The sequence below is a fragment of the Neoarius graeffei genome, chromosome 14 (genome assembly GCF_027579695.1).
Source record: "Neoarius graeffei isolate fNeoGra1 chromosome 14, fNeoGra1.pri, whole genome shotgun sequence".
Taxonomy (NCBI): Eukaryota; Metazoa; Chordata; class Actinopteri; order Siluriformes; family Ariidae; genus Neoarius; species Neoarius graeffei.
This window is the reverse complement of record NC_083582.1, coordinates 30,553,966-30,575,162: the sequence shown is the minus strand read 5'-3', so window position 1 is coordinate 30,575,162 and position 21,197 is coordinate 30,553,966. Positions and strand designations below refer to the sequence as shown.

Below are 21,197 nucleotides of genomic sequence, written 5' to 3'. Positions count from 1 at the left end.
CCTTGGCCCAGAGAAGACGTCTGCGCTTCTAGATCATGTTTAGATACGGCTTCTTCTTTGAACTATAGAGTTTTAGCTGGCAACGGCAGATGGCACGGTGAATTGTGTTCACAGATAATGTTCTCTGGAAATATTCCTGAGCCCATTTTGTGATTTCCAATACAGAAGCATGCCTGTATGTGATGCAGTGCCGTCTAAGGGCCCGAAGATCATGGGCACCCAGTATGGTTTTCCGGCCTTGACCCTTACGCACAGAGATTCTTCGAGATTCTCTGAATATTTTGATGATATTATGCACTGTAGATGACGATATGTTCAAACTCTTTGCAATTTTACACTGTCGCACTTCTTTCTGATATTGCTCCACTATTTGTCGGCGCAGAATTAGGGGGATTGGTGATCCTCTTCCCATCTTTACTTCTGAGAGCCGCTGCCACTCCAAGATGCTCTTTTTATACCCAGTCATGTTAATGACCTATTGCCAATTGACCTAATGAGTTGCAATTTGGTCCCCCAGCTGTTCCTTTTTTGTACCTTTAACTTTTCCAGCCTCTTATTGCCCCTGTCCCAACTTTTTTGAGATGTGTTGCTGTCATGAAATTTCAAATGAGCCAATATTTGGCATGAAATTTCAAAATGTCTCACTTTCGACATTTGATATGTTGTCTATGTTCTATTGTGAATACAGTATCAGTTTTTGAGATTTGTAAATTATTGCATTCTGTTTTTATTTACAATTTGTACTTTGTCCCAACTTTTTTGGAATCGGGGTTGTACATAAACAAGACAACACTCTTACTCATTGTACAGTACAATCATTGTTCGAATGTCGGACGACGGTAGCCTCGCAGATCTATCCTCTTCTCCACGACTGTTAGTGGTGGCAGCGCTGAAGTCGGATATTTGAGGCTGATGCTCGCGGCCTTTAGCAAAAGCAACGTGCTTGGCGCTCTTCATACGAGAGTCCACTGCTCTTATCCCCATTGTGCCCAACTTAAAAGTCTTACAGCCACCACGAGTATTTTGCATCTTGCAGCCAGTTATCATTAAATTTACATTTACCCATTGTGGCTCGGACTACCCTCCATCAACAGATCAGGCACTGAGTGGTTGTCAAGCACGCGCGTGTCTAGCAACTGGTGGATTCGGAGCCTGCGCGGTATAATTATGAGCATCAAAAACGATTAAACTTTTTCCCCATCCAAAGTGTACCACATTTTAACGATATGACTGAGTAAAATCTCCATAAATTTAAGATTGAAAATTTAAGGCCACGGGGTTTGAAATTTAAGACTTTTTAATGGCCTTATTTTAGGAAAATTAAATTTAAGACTTTTTAAGGACCCGCGGCCACCCTGAGTTTATTGGCCAAGTATGTTCAGAAGGTCAAAATCAAGGTCAAGGTCACCAAAAAGCTCAAAATGTTTTTTCATGATCAGCTGAGAGCACTACGGCGTGTTCTGATCGGCTGAGAGCAGTTAGCCCAAAAGCATTCGCTCAAAATTGAGTCCAACCCGGAACAAATTAGTAACAAGCTGAATTTTTCAGAACATGTTCAGAATACCCTTAGGAATAACATACTAAAAGTCCCCGGGAATCCACCTTGTGCTCTCTGAGAAATTCAAGATGGCGTCCAAAATGGCCGCCGATTGGAGATTTTTCAATATCTCAGGGATAAAACATAATATAAATGCAATTAAAATGTTAAATTATATGTTCTCTCATACAAGCAATGCAAATTCACCATTGTCACACTGTTAAAATTAAAATTAACCAAGATTACAAGGTCATTAATGTGGAAATTACATGGAATTTGATGGTTGACATGATTGACAGATTAGCTTAGTAGGCTACCTACATACATGAACATAATGTAAGACAACAATTAGACATCAATTTCCTTAATATTTAGTGCATCTTTAAGCTTTGATAAAATATTAAAGGGAAATTAAATTTGAGAACTCTGTCTTCTAAAACTACAATGGCAAGCTGTTTCAGTCCACTTCTTCAACATTCCGGCGACTTTCATGACAAAAAGGTCTGCCTCAATAAAAGCTCTTGCTTATAAACAATGAGTAGACTTAAACACTTCTCAGTGCCTCAGTTGTAATGCTTGGACCTTTGTTGTACCATCAATGAAGTAGGGAATTTATTCAAGCTTGTTTAAGGGTGGAAAAAAATTAACCTTTGAGTTTCTAGCGCCAGTCTTTACTACTAGCAATGCCAGTGTGTTCGGACAAAAAATGACTAAACTCAGCATGACCCTTTAAAAATGACTGAACTCAGCATGACCTTTTAACATGCCATTTTTCATTTTACACCACCAATTTACTTTAATTAATATTAATGAAAATAAGTGCTCCAACCCCTAGTAATTGTGTTTGTTGTTTTGTGAACAGAATAGGATGATACGGAGTGAACGAGTAACCAATGGATCCACACTATACACAAATATACTGTTATAATAATGTGTACATTGTTATTATATAATGTTAATACACAATGTAATTAATACACATGTTAGAATTTACTCTCCTACCCTACAAAACATATATTCTGACCTTTTAATTGCATTAATATTTTGTTTTGGGCCTGAGATATGGGCAGATCTCCATTTGGCGGCCATTTTGGACGCCATCTTGAATTTCTCAGAGAGCACAAGGGGGATTTCCGGGGACTTTTAGTATGTTATTCCTAAAGGTATTCTGAAATTTTCAGCTTGTTACTAATTTGTTCCGGGTATAACCCTATTACTCCTGGGCTAAGTTCCGTGTGTTCATTTTCACCAAAAAAGGTCAAAATGGTTTTCTCGTGATATCTTCCTTCATATTCATCTTAAGTCCTACCAGGTGAGGGTTTTTTTTTTTTTGCCTGGCAACACTTGTTTTATGTCTGCTTTATACAGCGTCCCAACTTTTTTGGTACTGGGCTTGGATTATACACGTACACGGATATGGGTGATATTCTCCTCCTATATTCTTCTTATTTTGCCACTGGGACAAAACACACTGGGAACGGATACTCGCTCAAGACTTTTTCAGGCTTGGCATTCAGTCAGTATTGCTGGAGCAGGATGTAGATGTGGAGAATGTGCGACACAGGCTTACCTTCGCTCTCTGAAAGCTCGCTGTAGCATTCCTGCAGGACTTGAGAGAGAAGCTGCACCCCTCGGCCACGTGTCGGAGTCTGAGAACTGGTTAAACTTAACCTAAGCAGCAATAAAACAGCTGGTCAGGCTACGTGCCTTTGATTACATGCAGAAAATGTTCCCGCTCTTACAACATTTTACTAAATTTTCATGGTCATTCAGGTCGTTTTGCAGAATAAATGCTGTATGGCTTTGCAGGAAGCTGATTCAGAGTTTGCGTACAAATCAGCCCGTCCTGTGAGGCTGAGCACGTTGTATGAATTACATATCATTTGCTGGTTTGACTGAAACAGAGGCGCTGCACTCCAACCTCATTTTTATTCCACTTCCTGTCATCATGCTCTACATGAGCTTCTACACTGCATTTTATGTCGTACTACAAGCTGATAAACAATATACAGCGGACACAAAAAATATATATTTTTTAAAAGTCTAGTTTTCGTGATATTGGGGGAAAAAAAAAAATAACCAAGATAAATATCAGATATTTTCCCACCTCTGATGTGATGAAACAACCAACAAAATGCATGTGAAGAACAAGTAGAAATGTTTTTTTGGGGGAAAAAAAAAAAAAGACAATAACCAGGCTGTGCAAGTGTGCACACCCTTTTATAACGAGATGTGACTGTGTTCAGAATTACCCAATCACATGTTCAAAACGTACTCATCATAAACCTGTCATCAATTAAGTGATTCTGATGAACCACAAATAAAGATCAGCTGTTTCTGTAGCATTTTCTTGACATCTTCTTGGTTCCATACAAATGCTGAAAGCATGATCTTCACCAAGCACGCATAGGAACTCACTGTCATAAGGTATCCATCAGGATAGGGGCATAGAAGAACTTCCAAAACATCCTGTGGAACACTGAAGGCCATCAACAAGAAGTCGGACAGCACATTAACTTCAGCAACAACAGGACCTCCGTCCAAGACTGACAAAAGGACAAGAAGTAAACTTCTCAGGGAGACCGCCAAGAGACTTACAGGAACCTACAGCAACATTAACCTTCTGGGGTCTGAGGGTATCTTCTGGTGCTCTGATGATTTGCTCTGATTTTGTCATCAATTTCAACAAATCTAAGCAGTATTTTCAAAGTCATATGACTTTTTTTATATTCAGCACAAGTTCAGCTACAATAATATCTCTGTAGTATGCAGGTCATGATTGTACTTAAAAAAAAAAAAAAAAGATAAATGAAGATGCTGTAAAAAGCAGTTTTAGAACCATGTTGGAATGTGTAGAAAAAACAAAACAAAACATGACCTTACTGATTGTGACGAACTGTTTTGATCACTTGAAATGAATCTGTTCAGTCTTCGGAATGGATCAAACACAAAAACTTAAATCTGCTCCATTGATTTGGACAATTAACTCATCTCATCTCATTATCTCTAGCCGCTTTATCCTTCTACAGGGTCGCAGGCAAGCTGGAGCCTATCCCAGCTGACTACGGGCGAAAGGCGGGGTACACCCTGGACAAGTCGCCAGGTCATCACAGGGCGACAATTAACTGGCCATCAAAAATTATGTCCTACTGTTTTGGGATAAAGGGTTGGCAGTGGGAGGGTATTCAATGAGAAGAGTAAAAATTTCCATTCCATTCAATGAGAAGAGTGAAAACGCCTCTCACTGCCAACTCTTAATCCCATCAGGTCAAGTCCCAACGGGTAAGGTCATGTTTTTCACACATTCCAACAGAGTTCTAAAACTGCTTTTTACAACAGCTTCATTTATCTGGTATTTGACTCGATTCAGTGCGTCTTGAAATTAACTCTTGTACTATTTTACTCCGTTCCGAGCCACAACCAACTCTTTTACTCTGTTACACAATTACTAATTTTGTTCCAACTCCTACTCTCTAAACTCAAAATTGAGCAAAATTAACTATTTTTGAGGAAAATACTTTTAACTCTGGAAAAATTGCTCAGTCATTTTCCCTGTGTATGCACTAGAGCAGGGCTTTTCAAAGTGTGGGGCGCGCCTCCCCTAGGGGGTGCCAGAGTTCTTTAGGGGGGGCGCAACATGAGGAAACCAGCTAGCCTTTGCCAGAGACAAAATGGATTGATTTTTAGTACCTAAAGCTATAGTGAGTGAGGAGACAGAGTCTGGGCCAAGCAAAAAAATCAGACCCTCCAGGATTTTGCGATGTTGTGATTTGCAACTTCAGTGCAAATTCAACCAATCCCCGCGAATTCAGGGCGGTGTTGCAATTATATCCAATCACCGCAACTTTCCCGCAAATTTGACCAATCGTTGGCGTCATCTTGAGGTGACGTCGGCAAACTACCTTCCGCCTTACTTCGTGTATACGTTCAAGAGAAGCAGCATGTGCACAGTGTTGCCAGATTGGGCGGTTTTAAGTGCATTTTGGCAGGTTTTGAACATATTTTGGGCTAGAAAACGTCAGCAGTATCTGGCAACACTGCATGTGCGAGTCAGTGTTTCTGTAGGCTTAAATTCTGTTACTGAAAATGTGTTATGTTTACAGTGAAGCACTGTGTGCACTTTACATTATTTTTTACTTAATACAAGAAATTAATGGATGCCAACATTTTTGCCAAAATGGTATTTTATTTTCCATTGTTTATGCAGCTTCAGCATCATACTGTGAGATTCTGTTCAAATTGTTTTTTTTCTTCTATGAAGCCTGAGCCATTTATGTTATTAGTTTATAATTATTGTTTAATTTAGTCTTCAGGAGAGACTGCCTGCACACAGTACTAGTATTAATAGTTTTTTTTTTTTCTTACATGAAAGCTGAGGCATTTATATTATATTTTAAGGTAACTTCATGTTGTGCTGTGAGGTTCTCTGCACTTTAACTTTTGAACTAACAGGTGCATTTGGATAAGTAAAGCCTATTTTTCTGCATTTTTGTAGTCCTGGTAATCTTTTATATTGGTAAAGTTGTTTATAGGACCATTTCTCAGTGTCTTTGTTTTTTAATCAATAGTTTTTCAGTAATAGCTTAATATTTAACGTCACTCAATTTTAATCACAAAAAGAGAAAATCGCAATAATTTCTCGCAACTTTCACTTCCTCCCGCAATGTAATCGGAACAAAAACCTAAAACACACCGCAACTTTCATCGCAATTTTTTTGAAAACCCCCGCAACATCAGACATTTTAGCCCACAACAATCACAAAAAAGGCCCGCGGAATCCTGGGGGGACTGATTTACTCGAGTTGCTTTTCAGCTGGACCGAGTCAAAGCTAAAAAAAAGAAAAGAAAAAAAAAAAGGCACCGCTCATCATCAGTTCTCAAAATTGAACTGAATCGCTGTCCTGAATCAGCCAAAGCGCATAAAATCCATGTGCCATCTCGCAACAAGCTTTATCTCCAAATAGCCTGAACCATATCTGACAGATTTTATCCTGTTTACAGTGGGGGTTCCCACCATGAAAGAGAACCTAATCGAAACCGAAAGAGTCAAAGTGATTATCATGCTGTTACCATGTGAACAGTCTTTTATGAACACGCAAGCGCATGCTCAGCACTCCGACGTGACTGAGTAAGGTGGCAAGTTTTATGTTTTATCTAATTTAGGTCATTTAAAACTATAATATTATTTGGCAGTGGGCACATAGGAAAGTGTAAAGTATGAAGTTTCTGTCAATATGTTTATCATGCTTGTATGATAAAAAAAACTCAAAGATATTTATCTAAATACATGACCAACTCATTCTAAATCTGCCGAGCTTCACCGGTGAAGCTCTCGACCCCAGAGGGTTAAAGGAGCTGCAAGAACATCTGGCAAGTACTTTTCATTCCATCAAAGTGACAACACTCTTCTATTCTTCATATGCCTGGGCTATGGGATAGGGCGGCTCGATGGAAGTTCTCTCTCACAGGAAAAAAAAAAAATTACTTCAAATCACCACAAACCACGTGGCAAAACGTGCTACGTTATGGTCTCATAAGGCCAAGCTGGAACTTTTTGGATGCAATTCAAAAACGCACAAAAACAAAACAGCTTATTACCCAGAGAACCCCATACCCAGGGTGAAGCATGGTGGTGGCAGCATTGTAGTGTGGGGCAGCTTCTCTGCAAACTGGGGCTCTATCGAGGAAATCATAATTTGTCACACGTGACACAAGCACAGTGAACTTCCTCCTCCGCATTTAACCCATCTGAAGCAGTGAACAAACACACACAACTACACACTGCTCTGGGTAGCTATGCTATAGCACCCGGGGAGCAGTTGGGGGTTCAGCGCCTTGCTCAAGCACACTTCAGCCACAGTTCAGAGGGAGGGGAAAGTGCTGTTCGTTTATTCATTCACCTCCCATCACATTTTTCTTGCCAGTCCCAGGAATCAAACCGACGACACTTTGGTCCCTAGGCTGCTTCTCTAACTTTCATGCCATGGCTGCCCCTGTGACCCAAAGCACAAACCCACATTAATAAAGGAACTGCTTCAAAAGAACATCATTAACGTTTGGCAGTGACCAGTGTTGGGCACGTTACTTTCAAAAAGTAATTATAGTTACTAGTTACTTTTCCCAAAAAGTAACTGAGTTAGTAACGGAGTTACTCTGTCATTAAAGTAACTAATTACCAGGGAAAGTAATTATTCCGTTACATTTTGTTACCCCACCCAAAAAATAAATCAAATTCAATTAGTGTAATCATAATAAAAGTGAATGTTAAATGTGTTTAATGACTGAAATGGACACTTAACAGAACCAATCAGTAACATTATCTACACTATATTAATATTTTTGTGGGACAATGTGAGAAGACATCTATCAAATGTAATATATTTTTGTAGTTATTAAAATTGTTACTAATTACTGGCCACTGACGAGGACAAACGCTTTGTTCCTCGACATGATGCGCATTGCACGTACACATTTTTGCCTTTTATTTCAAGTAATGAAAAGTAATGGCTGTATTTCCAATGTGAAAGCGCAGTGTTGGGCTGACCGCTCGCCATCGCTGTGTCTTCTGATTGAAAGAGTGCGCAGTAGTGCAGTAGGCGTGGCCTACCTACGTATGTTGTCCAAATCTACTCTGATTGGCTTACTGTGCCGTTGTCTCGCGTCTCCCCGCCCCACACTAAAGCAGAGTAAAGAAAGGCTGAGCGAGCAGCGTGCCAGATGAGAACAGCTTTAATAAAGTAACGCATAGTATTTTATTGTAAGTAACGGGAACGGCGTTATAACGATGTAAAAAGTAATTAGTTAGATTACTCGTTACTAAAAAAAAGTAACGCCGTTAGTAACGCCGTTTATTTCTAACGCCGTTATTCCCATCGCTGGCAGTGACCCAGTCAGAGCCCAGATATAAATCCTGTTGAAATCCTGTGGAATGACAGGAACAGGGTTGTGCGCAGATCATCGCCTCCCAATTCTATAGATCTGAAGCTTTTTCTTTTTTCCAGGAAGAGTGGAATAGATGTCAAATCAAGATGTTCAAGAAGGTCAGTCTCCTCTTACCCATAAAGACTGAGGGCTGCATTACAAGCAAAAAGTGCTTTGGGTGTGCACACTTACAGTGCTGAGCGTAAATGAGTACACCCCCTTTGAAAAGTAACATTTTAAACAATATCTCAATGAACACAATTTCCAAAATGTTGACAAGTTTAATAGAACATCTGTTTAACTTATAACGGGAAAGTAAGGTTAATAATATAACTTAGATTACACATTTTTCAGTTTTACTCAAATTAGGGTGGTGCAAAAATGAGTACACCCCACAACAAAAACTACTACATCTAGTACTTTGTATGGCCTCCATGATTTTTAATGGCAGCACCAAGTCTTCTAGGCATGGAATGAACAAGTTGGCGACATTTTTGCAACATCGATCTTTTTCCGTTCTTCAACAATGACCTCTTTTAGTGACTGGATGCTGGATGGAGAGCGATGCTCAACTTGTCTCTTCAGAATTCCCCAAAGAAAATAATTTCTTTCCACCACAAAGGTGAAGGCTACAAGAAGATCAGCAAAGCTTTACTTATCAGTCAGAATACTGTAGCAAAAGTGGTACAAAAATTTAAGAAAGATGGAACTGCAACCATCTCACAGAGACGTCCAGGTCGTCCACGGAAGTTAACACCTCGACAGGAGCGTCTTCTGATGAGAAGGGTTGAAGAAAATCGGCATGCGAGTTCACTGCAGTTATCTAAAGAAGCAGAAAGCCAAACTGGGGTGACTATTTCCTGTGACACAATACGGTGTACACTGCAGAGGAATGGCATGCATGGATGCCGTCCATGAAAGAAGCCTCTCCTAAAGCCCAGGCACAAAAAAAGCCCGCCTAGAGTTTTCCAGGGCCCATGCTGACAAAGATGAAGACTACTGGGACTCTATACTCTGGAGTGATGAGACCAAGATAAATGTTTTTGGAACTGATGGCTTCAAAACTGTATGGCGTCGCAAAGGTGAGGAATACAAAGAAAAATGCCTGGTGCCTACAGTGAAACATGGTGGTGGCAGTGTCCTTATGTGGGGCTGCATGAGTGCTGCTGGTGTCGGGGAGCTGCATTTCATTGATGGCATTATGAATTCACAGATGTATTGCTCTATACTGAAAGAGAAGATGCTACCATCACTCCGTGCCCTTGGTTGTCGTGCACTTTTCCAACATGACTAAACACACATCTAAGGCCACTGTTGGATTTCTGAAGAAGAACAGGGTGAAAGTGATTCAGTGGCCAAGTATGTCTCCTGATCTGAACCCAATCGAACACCTATGGGGAATTCTGAAGAGACAAGTTGAGCATCACTCTCCATCCAGCATCCAGTCACTAAAAGAGGTCATTGCTGAAGAATGGAAAAAGATTGATGTTGCAAAAATGTCGCCAACTTGTTCATTCCATGCCTAGAAGACTTGGTGCCGTCATTAAAAATCATGGAGGCCAGACAAAGTACTAGATGCAGTAGTTTTTGTTGTGGGGTGTACTCATTTTTGCACCACCCTAATTTGAGTAAAACTGAAAAATGTGTAATCTAAGTTTATATTATTAACCTTACTTTTTCCCGTTATAAGTTAAACAGATGTTCTATTAAACTTGTGAACATTTTGGAAATTGTTTGTGTTCATTGAGAGATTGTTTAAAATGTTACTTTTCAAAGGGGGTGCACTCATTTACGCTCAGCACTGTATACAACTGTGTTATTGCTTTTTTCCCCTAAAATGTTTTTCACTTGAATTTTATTGGTTACACTAAAGGCAAGGGCAGCACGGTGGTGTAGTGGTTAGTGCTGTCGCCTCACAGCAAGAAGGTCCGGGTTCGAGCCCCGTGGCCGGCGAGGGCCTTTCTGTGTGGAGTTTGCATGTTCTCCCCGTGTCCGCGTGGGTTTCCTCCGGGTGCTCCGGTTTCCCCCACAGTCCAAAGACATGCAGGTTAGGTTAACTGGTGACTCTAAATTGACCGTAGGTGTGAATGTGAGTGTGAATGGTTGTCTGTGTCTATGTGTCAGCCCTGTGATGACCTGGCGACTTGTCCAGGGTGTACCCCGCCTTTCGCCCGTAGTCAGCTGGGATAGGCTCCAGCTTGCCTGCGACCCTGTAGAACAGGATAAAGCAGCTAGAGATAATGAGATGAGACACTAAAGGCAGGGGGAAAAAAACTGACCCGTTTAACCTTGGTTCCTTTTTCAACCTTAGAATCAAGAACAAAGTTCCTATTAAAGTGGCCAGTGAGTACCGGCCACTTGTTCTTGATTCTAAGATTCCTGTTCTTGGCTGCAGGAGTGGAGCCCAATGTGGTCTTCTGCTGTATGCGGAGATGCTTTTCTGCTCACCGTGGTTGTAAAGAGTGATTATATGAGTTACTATATCCTTCCTGGCAGCTCGAACCAACCTGTCCATTCCCCCCGACCTCTCTTAAACAGAACTGTCGCTTACTCGATGTTTTTCGCACCATTCTGCGTCGAGTTTCGAGACTGTTGTGTGCGAAAACTAGGGCTGTGCTCGTTTGCCATCAGCTGCTCACGATATCGTACCATATATATCGAGTTAAAGTGCCATTCCACCATTGGATGTATTCTTTGGCATAAAATACAATATATTTTGACAACATATATAAATTGTATCACTAGATAGAGAAATCTTTTAGCTTCAAAATGATATATCAAACATAATTTTTTGACAACGACAAGTATATTAATTTTGCGACCAAAGTCACCTACCCTTTTAATTCCCGCGCGTGATGTCATCGGCAGGTTCCCCTTCTTGTGTACCACGTGACGTGTGACGTGGCACATATTATCAGCAATGGCGGATAGAACGCGATAAAAATAATACCAATAAATCTAGCTAATACCAATAAATCTAGCTAACTGAAAGATTAACTCAAAATTTTTCGCAATTTTTTTGGCCCCCCATATACGAGGAGAAATGACTCTCTCACTTTGGGGGTTTCCTGGTCTAAAAATAGACCGACACGTGGTACACAAGAAGGGGAACCTAAAAGCTAAAAGATTTCTCTGTCTAGTCATGTTGTCATAAAATATATTGTATTTTATGCCAAAGAATACATCCAATGGTGGAATGGCACTTTAAATAATGTCTTTAATGTATTGTAAGCAGAGGGCGCGAATACGTTTGGCGCCAAAATTATTCAATCAATGAGTCTCGAGACGAGGCCATGGAGACATGGGGGACGTAATTAGTGGCTTGCAGCGTCTGTAGCAGAGCACATTGAAGCAGAACGCCTAATTTCTAATGCGCATGCCCTGAGTAACTGGAAGCGCCATTTGTAAATAAAAACGTTTTTGGTTGGAACAGGTTGCAAGCATGAATTTCCGTCGATTTCTGGCATGAAACATGCTTTAAATCAAGCGAAAATTGATGACAACCTGCTACAGAACCGGGAGATATGCATGAAATGTGTCATATATGGGATTTTTGATTTTCAAGTGAGTAAACGATATCGTATCGTACCCCTAAAAATCGTGCATGATCGAGTATCGCGAGCTGTGAGCACAGCCCTAGCGAAAACCCCAGGAGATCAGGAGTTTCTGAAACACTCAAACCAGTCCGTCTGCCACAGTCAGTGCGTTTACATGCACATACAGAGAATCGAATTTCTGCCGTTGCTCGACTGAAATCGAAGTTCAAAATGCCATGTATACACCTTAATTCGGCTGAAATTGAACCGAACTTGATTTCTCGGAATCGAGCTACACGACCTAGTTTATGCGATTTCTGCCGAGCTACTTAGTGCATGTAAACCCTATCGAGCTACGTATTCGAGCTACTTACTTCAGCACCGCCCCTTCCGGGAGTGACGAGTGACGAGACCACAAGGGAAACACAACAGCCTCGGTCGGCATGACAACGAATCATGACAACGGCATGAATCTTTTCTTTTTGTGGCATTGTTTGCACTGTTAAAATTTAGCTCACTTACTGTATCACCAAATACATCTGTACAGCTGTTGCATAGCTGTGAATTGTGTACATAAACAAGTCACTGTATTTGTGTGTGTGTATATACACACACAAATATATGTCCAACATCTGAAGAATGTCAATAAAAACAAAACAATTGAACTTTTTGTGTGTTTATTAAGACATAAGTTAAATTGTAAGCAAAAAAAAATATTTTTTTGTAAGCAAAAAATGGACTTTAGAAAAATATTATTGTGCAAAATAAGTTGTCTTACAAAACAGTGGTCTGCGCCGGACAGTTTGTAGCCATACAGTCTGTTAGAGCAAGCCTAACAGCTTGAACACGGAACTGCCAGTGTTGCCAGATTGGGGGGTTTTAAGTGCATTTTAGCGGATTTGAACATGTTTTGGGCTGGAAGACGTCAGCAGTATCTGGCAACACTATAGCTCTTCTTCATGACGACAACCGGAAGTGTACCAACACGATGGGGCGTGTAGCGCCACGTGTGGCTCGGGTGCACAATGCACCTTGCACAATAGCCCGATTTCACTTGTGCATGTAGGATTGGATTTCTCTGGCACCCCTGCTGGGACCTTTTGCTCGATTTGGACGTGCATGTAAACGTACTGAGTGAAAGTCACACTCTGAGAGGACAATTTTCACCGTTCTGGTGTTTGAAGTGAACATTAACTGAAGCTCTTGATTTGTATCTGCAGGATCTGATGCACCGTGCTGCTGTCGAGCGATCGGCTGACTAAAGAACTACAGAACACAGCAGGTGGATGGGTGTTCTTAATAAAGTGGCCGGTGAGTGTATAGTAGACGAGAAGGATAATGCATCGTCCAGGTCAGATTATACGATAAACATCATCGAACTATACACTACATAATGCTTACTTCACCAGTCAGAGAGATCTGGGTGTGTGCAGTACATGAGCTCGCAGAAACAGGAAAAAAAAAAAAAAAAAAACAAGCTCTTGCCACAATCCCTGCCAGGACAGATCTCTGACAAGACACTGGAAATGTGCTCTGCAATTCAACTACCCAGTCTTCTTCTAACCCCGTATTTGGTCATGTTTCACCGTTGCTGGATTTCAGTCAAACACGCTGAAGGTTTAATAAAATCTGCCAGAACTTTTTTCATCTGTCAAATCGTTATTTTTGTCGGCGGTGGCAAAACTGGGCAGAAAAATCACGCGGTGTAAACTCAGCTATTCCATTACAGGCATTAAAGGAACAGTCCACCGTACTTCCATAATGAAATATGCTCTTATCTGAATTGAGACGAGCTGCTCCGTACCTCTCCGAGCTTTGCGCGACCTCCCAGTCAGTCAGACGCGCTGTCACTCCTGTTAGCAATGTAGCTAGGCTCAGCATGGCCAACGGTATTTTTGGGGGCTGTAGTTAGATGCGACCAAACTCTTCCACGTTTTTCCTGTTTACATAGGTTTATATGACCAGTGATATGAAACAAGTTCAGTTACACAAATTGAAACGTAGCGATTTTCTATGCTATGGAAAGTCCGCACTATAATGACAGGCGTACTAACACCTTCTGCGCGCTTCGGCAGCGCATTGATACGGAGCTCAGATATCAATGCGCTGCCGAAGCGCGCAGAAGGTGTTAGTACGCCTGTCATTATAGTGCGGACTTTCCATAGCATAGAAAATCGCTACGTTTCAATTTGTGTAACTGAACTTGTTTCATATCACTGGTCATATAAACCTATGTAAACAGGAAAAACGTGGAAGAGTTTGGTCGCATCTAACTACAGCCCCAAAAAATACCATTGGCCATACTGAGCCTAGCTACATTGCTAACAGGAGTGACAGCGCGTCTGACTGCGTCTGACTGACTGGGAGGTCGCGCAAAGCTCGGAGAGGTACGGAGCAGCTCGTCTCAATTCAGATAAGAGCATATTTCATTATGGAAGTACGGTGGACTGTTCCTTTAAAGCAGATACGCAGACCCTTTTTTTTTTTTAAAATTCTGAGTGGATAGTATCTCCATCCTTGATTCTTATATGCTGCATAAATGTGAAGGGGAAAAAAATAGAGAGAGAGAGTTAAAATCAACCGCAAAGTTAGCATTCGAGCTGCCCTGCTGAGCCAGCCAGCCCGGAGTGGATGATGTCACTGCAGTAATGTTGCAGTTTGAACATTCTTAGGCCATGAATGCAACGTAAATTCACTTTGTCGTGTTGCTGCACATCTACGTGGCATGGCGATAAATTAGCTCAAAATGGAGGATCGGAGTTGCAGTCAGCTCTGTGTTTTAGTATAGCGGAAACGGCGATGAGACCGATAGACTTCCTGCTGTGATGTTACGGATGTCAAGGTCATTCACTCAGACCGCTACCTATATAAATCACTTTAATCGTAAAAATTACCATATTAGATTCATTGTTAACGCTTAAAACTATTCCTGTGACATTGTTGAGGTCTCAAGGCATTTATAAATGAAAGTGAAGCCATGGCTCTGTGTATATGCTTTAAGCAGATGCTCTTAGGGTGGCACGGTGGTGTAGGGGTTCGCACGGTCGCCTCACAGCAAGAAGGTTCCGGGTTTGAACACAGCGGCCGGAGAGGGCCTTTCCGCGTGGAGTTTGCATGTCCTCGCCATGTCCGCGTGGGTTTCCCCCACAGTCGAAAGACATGCAGGTTAGGTTAATATGGGGCGGCCTTGGGCTGAGGTGCCCTTGAGCGAGGTACCGAACCCCTGACTGCTCCCCGGGCGCTCTGGTGTGGCTGCTCACTGCTCTGAGTGTGCACACGTGCGTGTTCACTGCTTCAGATGGGTTAAATGCAGAGGATGAATTTCACTGTATTTGAAGTGTGCATGTGACAAATCAAGGTTTCTTCTTCTTATCCAGAACGACATATGACAGGACTCTAGCCGGGGAGGAGTTGGAGGTTAGTTGCCTTGCTCAAGGGCACTTCAGCCATTCCTGCTGGTCCAGGGAATCAAACCGGTGACCTTTTGGTCCTCTAAACTTTAGCTATGCACTGTCATCCAAGTTGCTGCTAGAACAGTGTCTGTGTGATTTTGTGTAATACCTTACCCTAGGGCCTCAACCAGCTGAAGTATGGAGAACTGTCCAGTCTTGACACCTTGAAAAAGAATATGAAGTTTAGGTTAATAAACAGAATCCTAAATTGCTTCCATGTGAACAGGATATTGGGGTCACTTTTGTGAACTAGGTTCCCTTAGAACAGGGGTCATCAAACTACGGCCCGCGGGCCGACTCCGGCCCGCCACCCCCCTTTGACCGGCCCCCAGCCCCTCACCACTTGAACCAGCCCTATGAGGCAATCCCCAAAAGTGATCACATGGCCTATTTTTTAAAATTGCTTTTTGGCAAATAATAACATGTCTGCATCTTGTATTTTGTTGATTTTATCAATTAAAATTGATATTTAGTTATAAAATGAACTATTCATATTTTCCGAATTTTCGTCATATGCTCGCGATCAAGCAGTGACAGGCAGCGCAAGCGCAGAGAACTGTCAGTGTTCAGGACCGCAAAATGGCGAGCGGTAAGCGAAAAGCTGACAGAGAGTGCAGAGTTTTTAAAGAACAGTGGACCACCGATTATTTTTTCCTTCAGTGTAAGGACCGTGCAGTTTGCCTTGTATGTAAAGAAAGTGTGTCAGTTTTCAAAGAATATAATCTGCGTCGTCACTACGAAACCCGCTACAAAGAGTATGCTAGTTTGCGAGGGGAAACAAGAGAAGACAGGATTCGGAGGATGAAATGCGGACTGGCTGCACAACAGAATGTATTCCTTCGCCAAACCCAGATCAACCAGGCTGCTGTCCGAGCTAGCTATAAGGTAGCTCACCTACTCGCTACCCATGGAAAGCCATTTACTGATGGGGACTTTGTTAAAGTATGCATGCTTGCTGTGGTTGAGGAGGTGTGTCCCGACAAGAAGGATGCGCTCAACGCGGTGAGTCTCTCCGCACCTACTATGACCAGGCGAACCAAAGATTTGGGGGACAACGTGTATGACCAGCTGAATGAGAAAGCATCAGAATTCAAGTTTTTTGCTTTGGCCATGGATGAGAGCAATGACGTGCAGGACACAGCACAACTGCTGTGATTTATTGCTCATATTATTATAATTTCACTGTTTTTTTAAATGTATTTGTTTTATAGGCCTATTTATTTGACCTTTATTAAGTGCTGCACACAATTATTATTAATATTATTAATAATATCAACAGGCCTACCTACAATTTATAATTTTCCACTCACCTTTTCCAGTGTCAATCACCTCAACTAGGCCGATGTTTCTTACCCTGACAGCTTTGATGTTATTTTTATTAGAAAATAAATCAATGGAATATCTGTGGTATTTCAAATTAAAACAAAGTGTGAAGACTCGATTACTACTTTTGCAAAACACTAGTAAAGATAAACAAATATGTGCCAGGAATCAAGTGTTGATATAGTAGTGTGGGGATATAGTAGCGGGGGGATATAGTAGTCAGGGTTTTTTTCTAGAAAAATTTAGTATGAGGGCGCTCACCATGGCGAGGGAGCGATGCGGGGGGGGGGGGGTGATGGTGCCGGTTATCCCCCCCCGCCGTGCAAAGCCTTTGAAAAATGCTCCAATGGGACATTCTGAGGCTATCTGAGAGGGAAATTGTAACAAATTGTCTGTCAACATTGAAAAAGAAAAAAGTAATCTTCTTCTGCCCTGGACAGTCTTTGGCTTTCTTCCGTTTCGTGCCGCGGGATGACATCTTTAAATGCCCAAGTGTCAACAAAAACAACTCGCGAACTACTTCTGTCAAACGCTCCCGCGCCAGTGGGTGAAAGGTCATTCAATCTCGAGAAATCTCGCTCTACAAGTCAGCTGACCTTGTATGTAACCCATGTCAAATCTCGCGAGAGCAGTCGCGACAAGTAAACAACTAAACAACATGGCGCCTCAGTCTGGAAAACGCCAATTCGGATTGTTTTTGCACCATCTGGCGGTGTATCTACTATGATTGGAATATTTCTGGAGCAATTATAACGCATTTGATGATCAGACACATTGTCACGTAGTGTTGCTGGGATGTTTTCACGGAGTCGGTAAGGGGGCGCACGCCGAGAGTAAGAGGGCGCAGCGCCCCTGTTCCCCCGTTTAGACGAAAGCCTGGTAGTGGGGGATATAGTAGCAGGGGATATAGTAGCGGGGGATATAGTAGCGGGGGATATAGTAGTGTGGGGATATAGTAGTGTGGGGATATAGTAGTGTGGGGATATAGTAGTGTGGGGATATAGTAGCGGGGGATATAGTAGCGGGGGATATAGTAGCGGGGGATATAGTAGCGGGGGATATAGTAGCGGGGGATATAGTAGTGTGGGGATATAGTAGCGGGGGATATAGTAGTGTGGGGATATAGTAGCGGGGGATATAGTAGTGTGGGGATATAGTAGTGTGGGGATATAGTAGTGTGGGGATATAGTAGCGGGGGATATAGTAGTGTGGGGATATAGTAGCGGGGGATATAGTAGCGGGGGATATAGTAGCGGGGGGATATAGTAGCGGGGGGATATAGTAGCGGGGGGATATAGTAGCGGGGGGATATAGTAGCGGGGGGATATAGTAGTGGGGGGATATAGTAGCGGGGGGATATAGTAGCGGGGGGGGATACAGTAGCGGGGGGGGATACAGTAGCGGGGGGATACAGTAGCGGGGGGGGATACAGTAGCGGGGGGGGATACAGTAGCGGGGGGATACAGTAGCGGGGGGGGATACAGTAGCGGGGGGGGATACAGTAGCGGGGATGGCTGTGCCAGGCTAGTAATCTCTACTACACAATGAGGCCTGCTGGTGGTCATATTTGTCTGGGTCATACAATTCTATGTGATATAGCTGGCCCGACCCCGGCCCTCCATCACAGTCAGGAACGACAATGTGGCCCCCAGAGAAAAAAGTTTGGTGACCCCTGCCTTAAAACATTATATTACATTCATGGCATTGAGAAGATGCTCTTATCCAACCCAGGGAGCAGTTGAGGGTTAGGTGCTTTGCTCAAAGGGACTTCAGTCATTCCTGCTGGTTCAGGGAATCGAACCGGCAACCTTCTGGTCCCGGGAATCGAACCGGCAACCTTCTGGTCCCAAAGCTGCTTTACGCTATGGCTTCCTATGTGTAAAGAGTCTTCAAAAATCATTGCTACCTCCACCTTGCAGCATTTCTGCTCTAGAAATCAGTAAAGATGATGTTTACTCATTTACAAGTCACTTAGGATTCTTCCCAATGTCTCAGTGCATGTGCATTGATAAAAGCCTGCTAATCAGCTCCCACACACCAACAAACTGCTGCTTTAGGACAGATCTCGCCGTGCAGAGCTAAATCATCATGCGCTTTGCTCAGACACGGCAGTAGCAGTTCTTACTCTTGCTGCACACAGGATGTGGTGAGACAGCTAGCAGCATTCAACTCACGCTACTTTTTCTTTCATACCCGTATTCATACGATTCTGCCTTCTCTACTGCGATTGGCCCGTTGTTCACACAAAGACGCAGCTGACCGGTTAATTCTTGACATATGAATGATTAGCCAATCACGGACCAGGAGGGCGGGCTGAGTCGGAATACGGGCGGAATAAACAGTGCAGGTTAAATCGCAAGTAACGCACTGCGCGCGGAATTACTATTCGTTCATAACAACATTCACGGCTCAGAGACGGATTACATACCTGCCACGACATCTGCAACCGAACTATCAGCGCGTCCCGATACAAATTCCTCCACCAGATGGACCAGCTCAGTCCTGTCGGCAGCCATCGCCAAGAGCGCCTAACATATCCTGGCGCATGCGCAGACAGTGTTTTCTCTCGGGCATGTAAATTTACGATTATAATTTTTAAAAAATATATATATATATATTTTATACGCTAATTTCTTAGTCATGTTTTAGCGTAACTTATTTTAATATAAAATATACCAAGATACGAAACGTATCCAATCGCTGAAGGTTTCCGTATGACGTAGAGACTCGACCAGTGGAAAGCGCGCATGCGCACAAGGCTCGTAAAAAAAAAAAAAAAAGCAAGCAGCTGAAGCTAGGCGAAAGTGCCTGAGTACAGGGGAGCAGAAGGAGAAGAAGAAGAGCTAAAGACAGAGACTTTGTAAATATATTTCCTGGTCCTTTTTTGGTCTGTTTTAAGAAGTTTATTCAGAGTCTGATATGGTTGTTAAGTATAGTTCGTCCTGGAGACTGCGGCTAAGTGTTTAAAGACGGACAGGTTCAGCTAAAGTGAGCTTGTTTTCCAGACAGAAATAACTCAACACCAGTGGGCTCCGTGCTGTCTTTATCTAAAAAAATAATAATAATAAAAAATAAAAAAATTGTAGTCTGGTTTGTTCAGGAAGCGGTGTGAAGTTCCAGAAGGTGTAATTTCCCCTCAGTGTTGCTAACTAGCTAGCTAAAAACAAGCAGCGTCGCGCGCGAGACAAGTTGAGAAACTGAAAACCAACTTCGACGAAAATAGCCTCCGTCCAAGGTAGGTCCATTTTACACCGAAATATTATTCAGTCATGTTATTTATTAGTCATGTTATCGACCCCCCCCCCACACACACACAGACAGAGGTATTGATGCTAGTCTTGCTGTGACGGAAACCGTGTGCGAGCCTGGAGTGCAGGACAGAGTTCAGGGTTCTCCGGTTAAAGCAGTATTCTTCCTTTTTCTTCTTCCTCTTCTTCTTAGCTGCCTACTGATCAAATTCTACTTAATGCACGGCTGATTTGTACAAGCCTGTCCATTACAGATAAAATGTGAGCTCCACTCCAGCCCCTATTCAGTGAGAACTGTGTTTGAGCTGACTGAAGGTTATTTTAGCAGCGAATAATTATTCAAAAGGGGTCCGTTTATTTAAGGCTTTAGTTGAAGTGAAGGAATCCGAATTTCCTGTCGATTTAGAACCCGAACACAGAATGACACCCGCTGAGCTGGACGGAAAACATCCGGAGAGTTCTTTAGCCAATCAGAGTGAAGCGATCTGGCCGCCATGTTGCCACGCACATCGGATCTGCAGCTAAGTGGGTGTAGTGGTTAGCGCTGTCGCCTCACAGCGAGAAGGTCCGGGTTCGAGCCCCGGGGCCGGCGAGGGCCTTTCTGTGCGGAGTTTGCCTGTTCTCCCCGTGTCCGCGTGGGTTTCCTCCGGGTGCTCCGGTTTCCCCCACAGTCCAAAGACATGCAGGTTAGGTTAACTGGTGACTCTAAATTGACCGTGGGTGCGAATGGTTGTCTGTGTCTATCGCTACGTTCACACTGCAAGGCTTAATGCTCAATTCCGATTTTTTTGTGAGGTCGTTCACATTAACAAATATATGCGACTTGTATGTGATCCTCAGTATGAACGAAAAGCGACGTAAAAGTGTTCCGCATGCACACTGCAGGATACGACGACGTCACACGCAGTGAGCATGGCCAGTGTTTACGGAAGTAAAACCGCCCGGTTGCGGTATGACCCATCCAATCTAGCTTGAATAGCTGCATCCCCCCAAATGGAAATCAGCTCCCTAACCTCTGCGTCCTTCCATTGAGAAGATTCAGAACCTTCACAGCCCGAAGCGTCCCTCGCATTGATGTCATGCGCAGGGGCGCAGATACGTTTTTTGAACTGGGGGGGACAAAGCTGCCAGCAAACCAAACCCAACCCCGATATGCCTGTCAAACTTGTTGTGGGTTACC

General features: G+C 42.8%; 2 protein-coding genes across 3 annotated transcripts in view; one reads left to right on the top strand and one right to left on the bottom strand.

Annotated features, from left to right (window-relative positions):
* mms19 (MMS19 homolog, cytosolic iron-sulfur assembly component) overlaps positions 1–19,329 on the bottom strand; it is a 107,721-nt gene extending 88,392 nt beyond the window's left edge. The window contains exons 1-3 of the mRNA XM_060939503.1: positions 19,198–19,329; positions 15,561–15,609; positions 3,108–3,208 (exon numbers count right to left, since the gene is read on the bottom strand). Of these exons, the coding sequence (XP_060795486.1) occupies positions 3,108–3,208; positions 15,561–15,609; positions 19,198–19,285 (238 nt within the window). The 5' untranslated portion in view covers positions 19,286–19,329. The remainder of the gene's footprint in view (positions 1–3,107; positions 3,209–15,560; positions 15,610–19,197) is intronic.
* Positions 19,330–19,482: 153 nt separating this feature from the next.
* The window catches only part of ubtd1b (ubiquitin domain containing 1b), a 102,000-nt gene continuing 100,285 nt past the window's right edge, over positions 19,483–21,197 (top strand). Inside the window, exon 1 of one of the 2 annotated variants that reach the window (XM_060939504.1) lies at positions 19,483–19,629. The gene's annotated coding sequence lies outside the window, so the exon portion shown is untranslated. Of the gene's footprint in view, positions 20,005–21,197 lie in introns of both variants that reach the window. The other variant, XM_060939505.1, reaches the window with a different exon arrangement.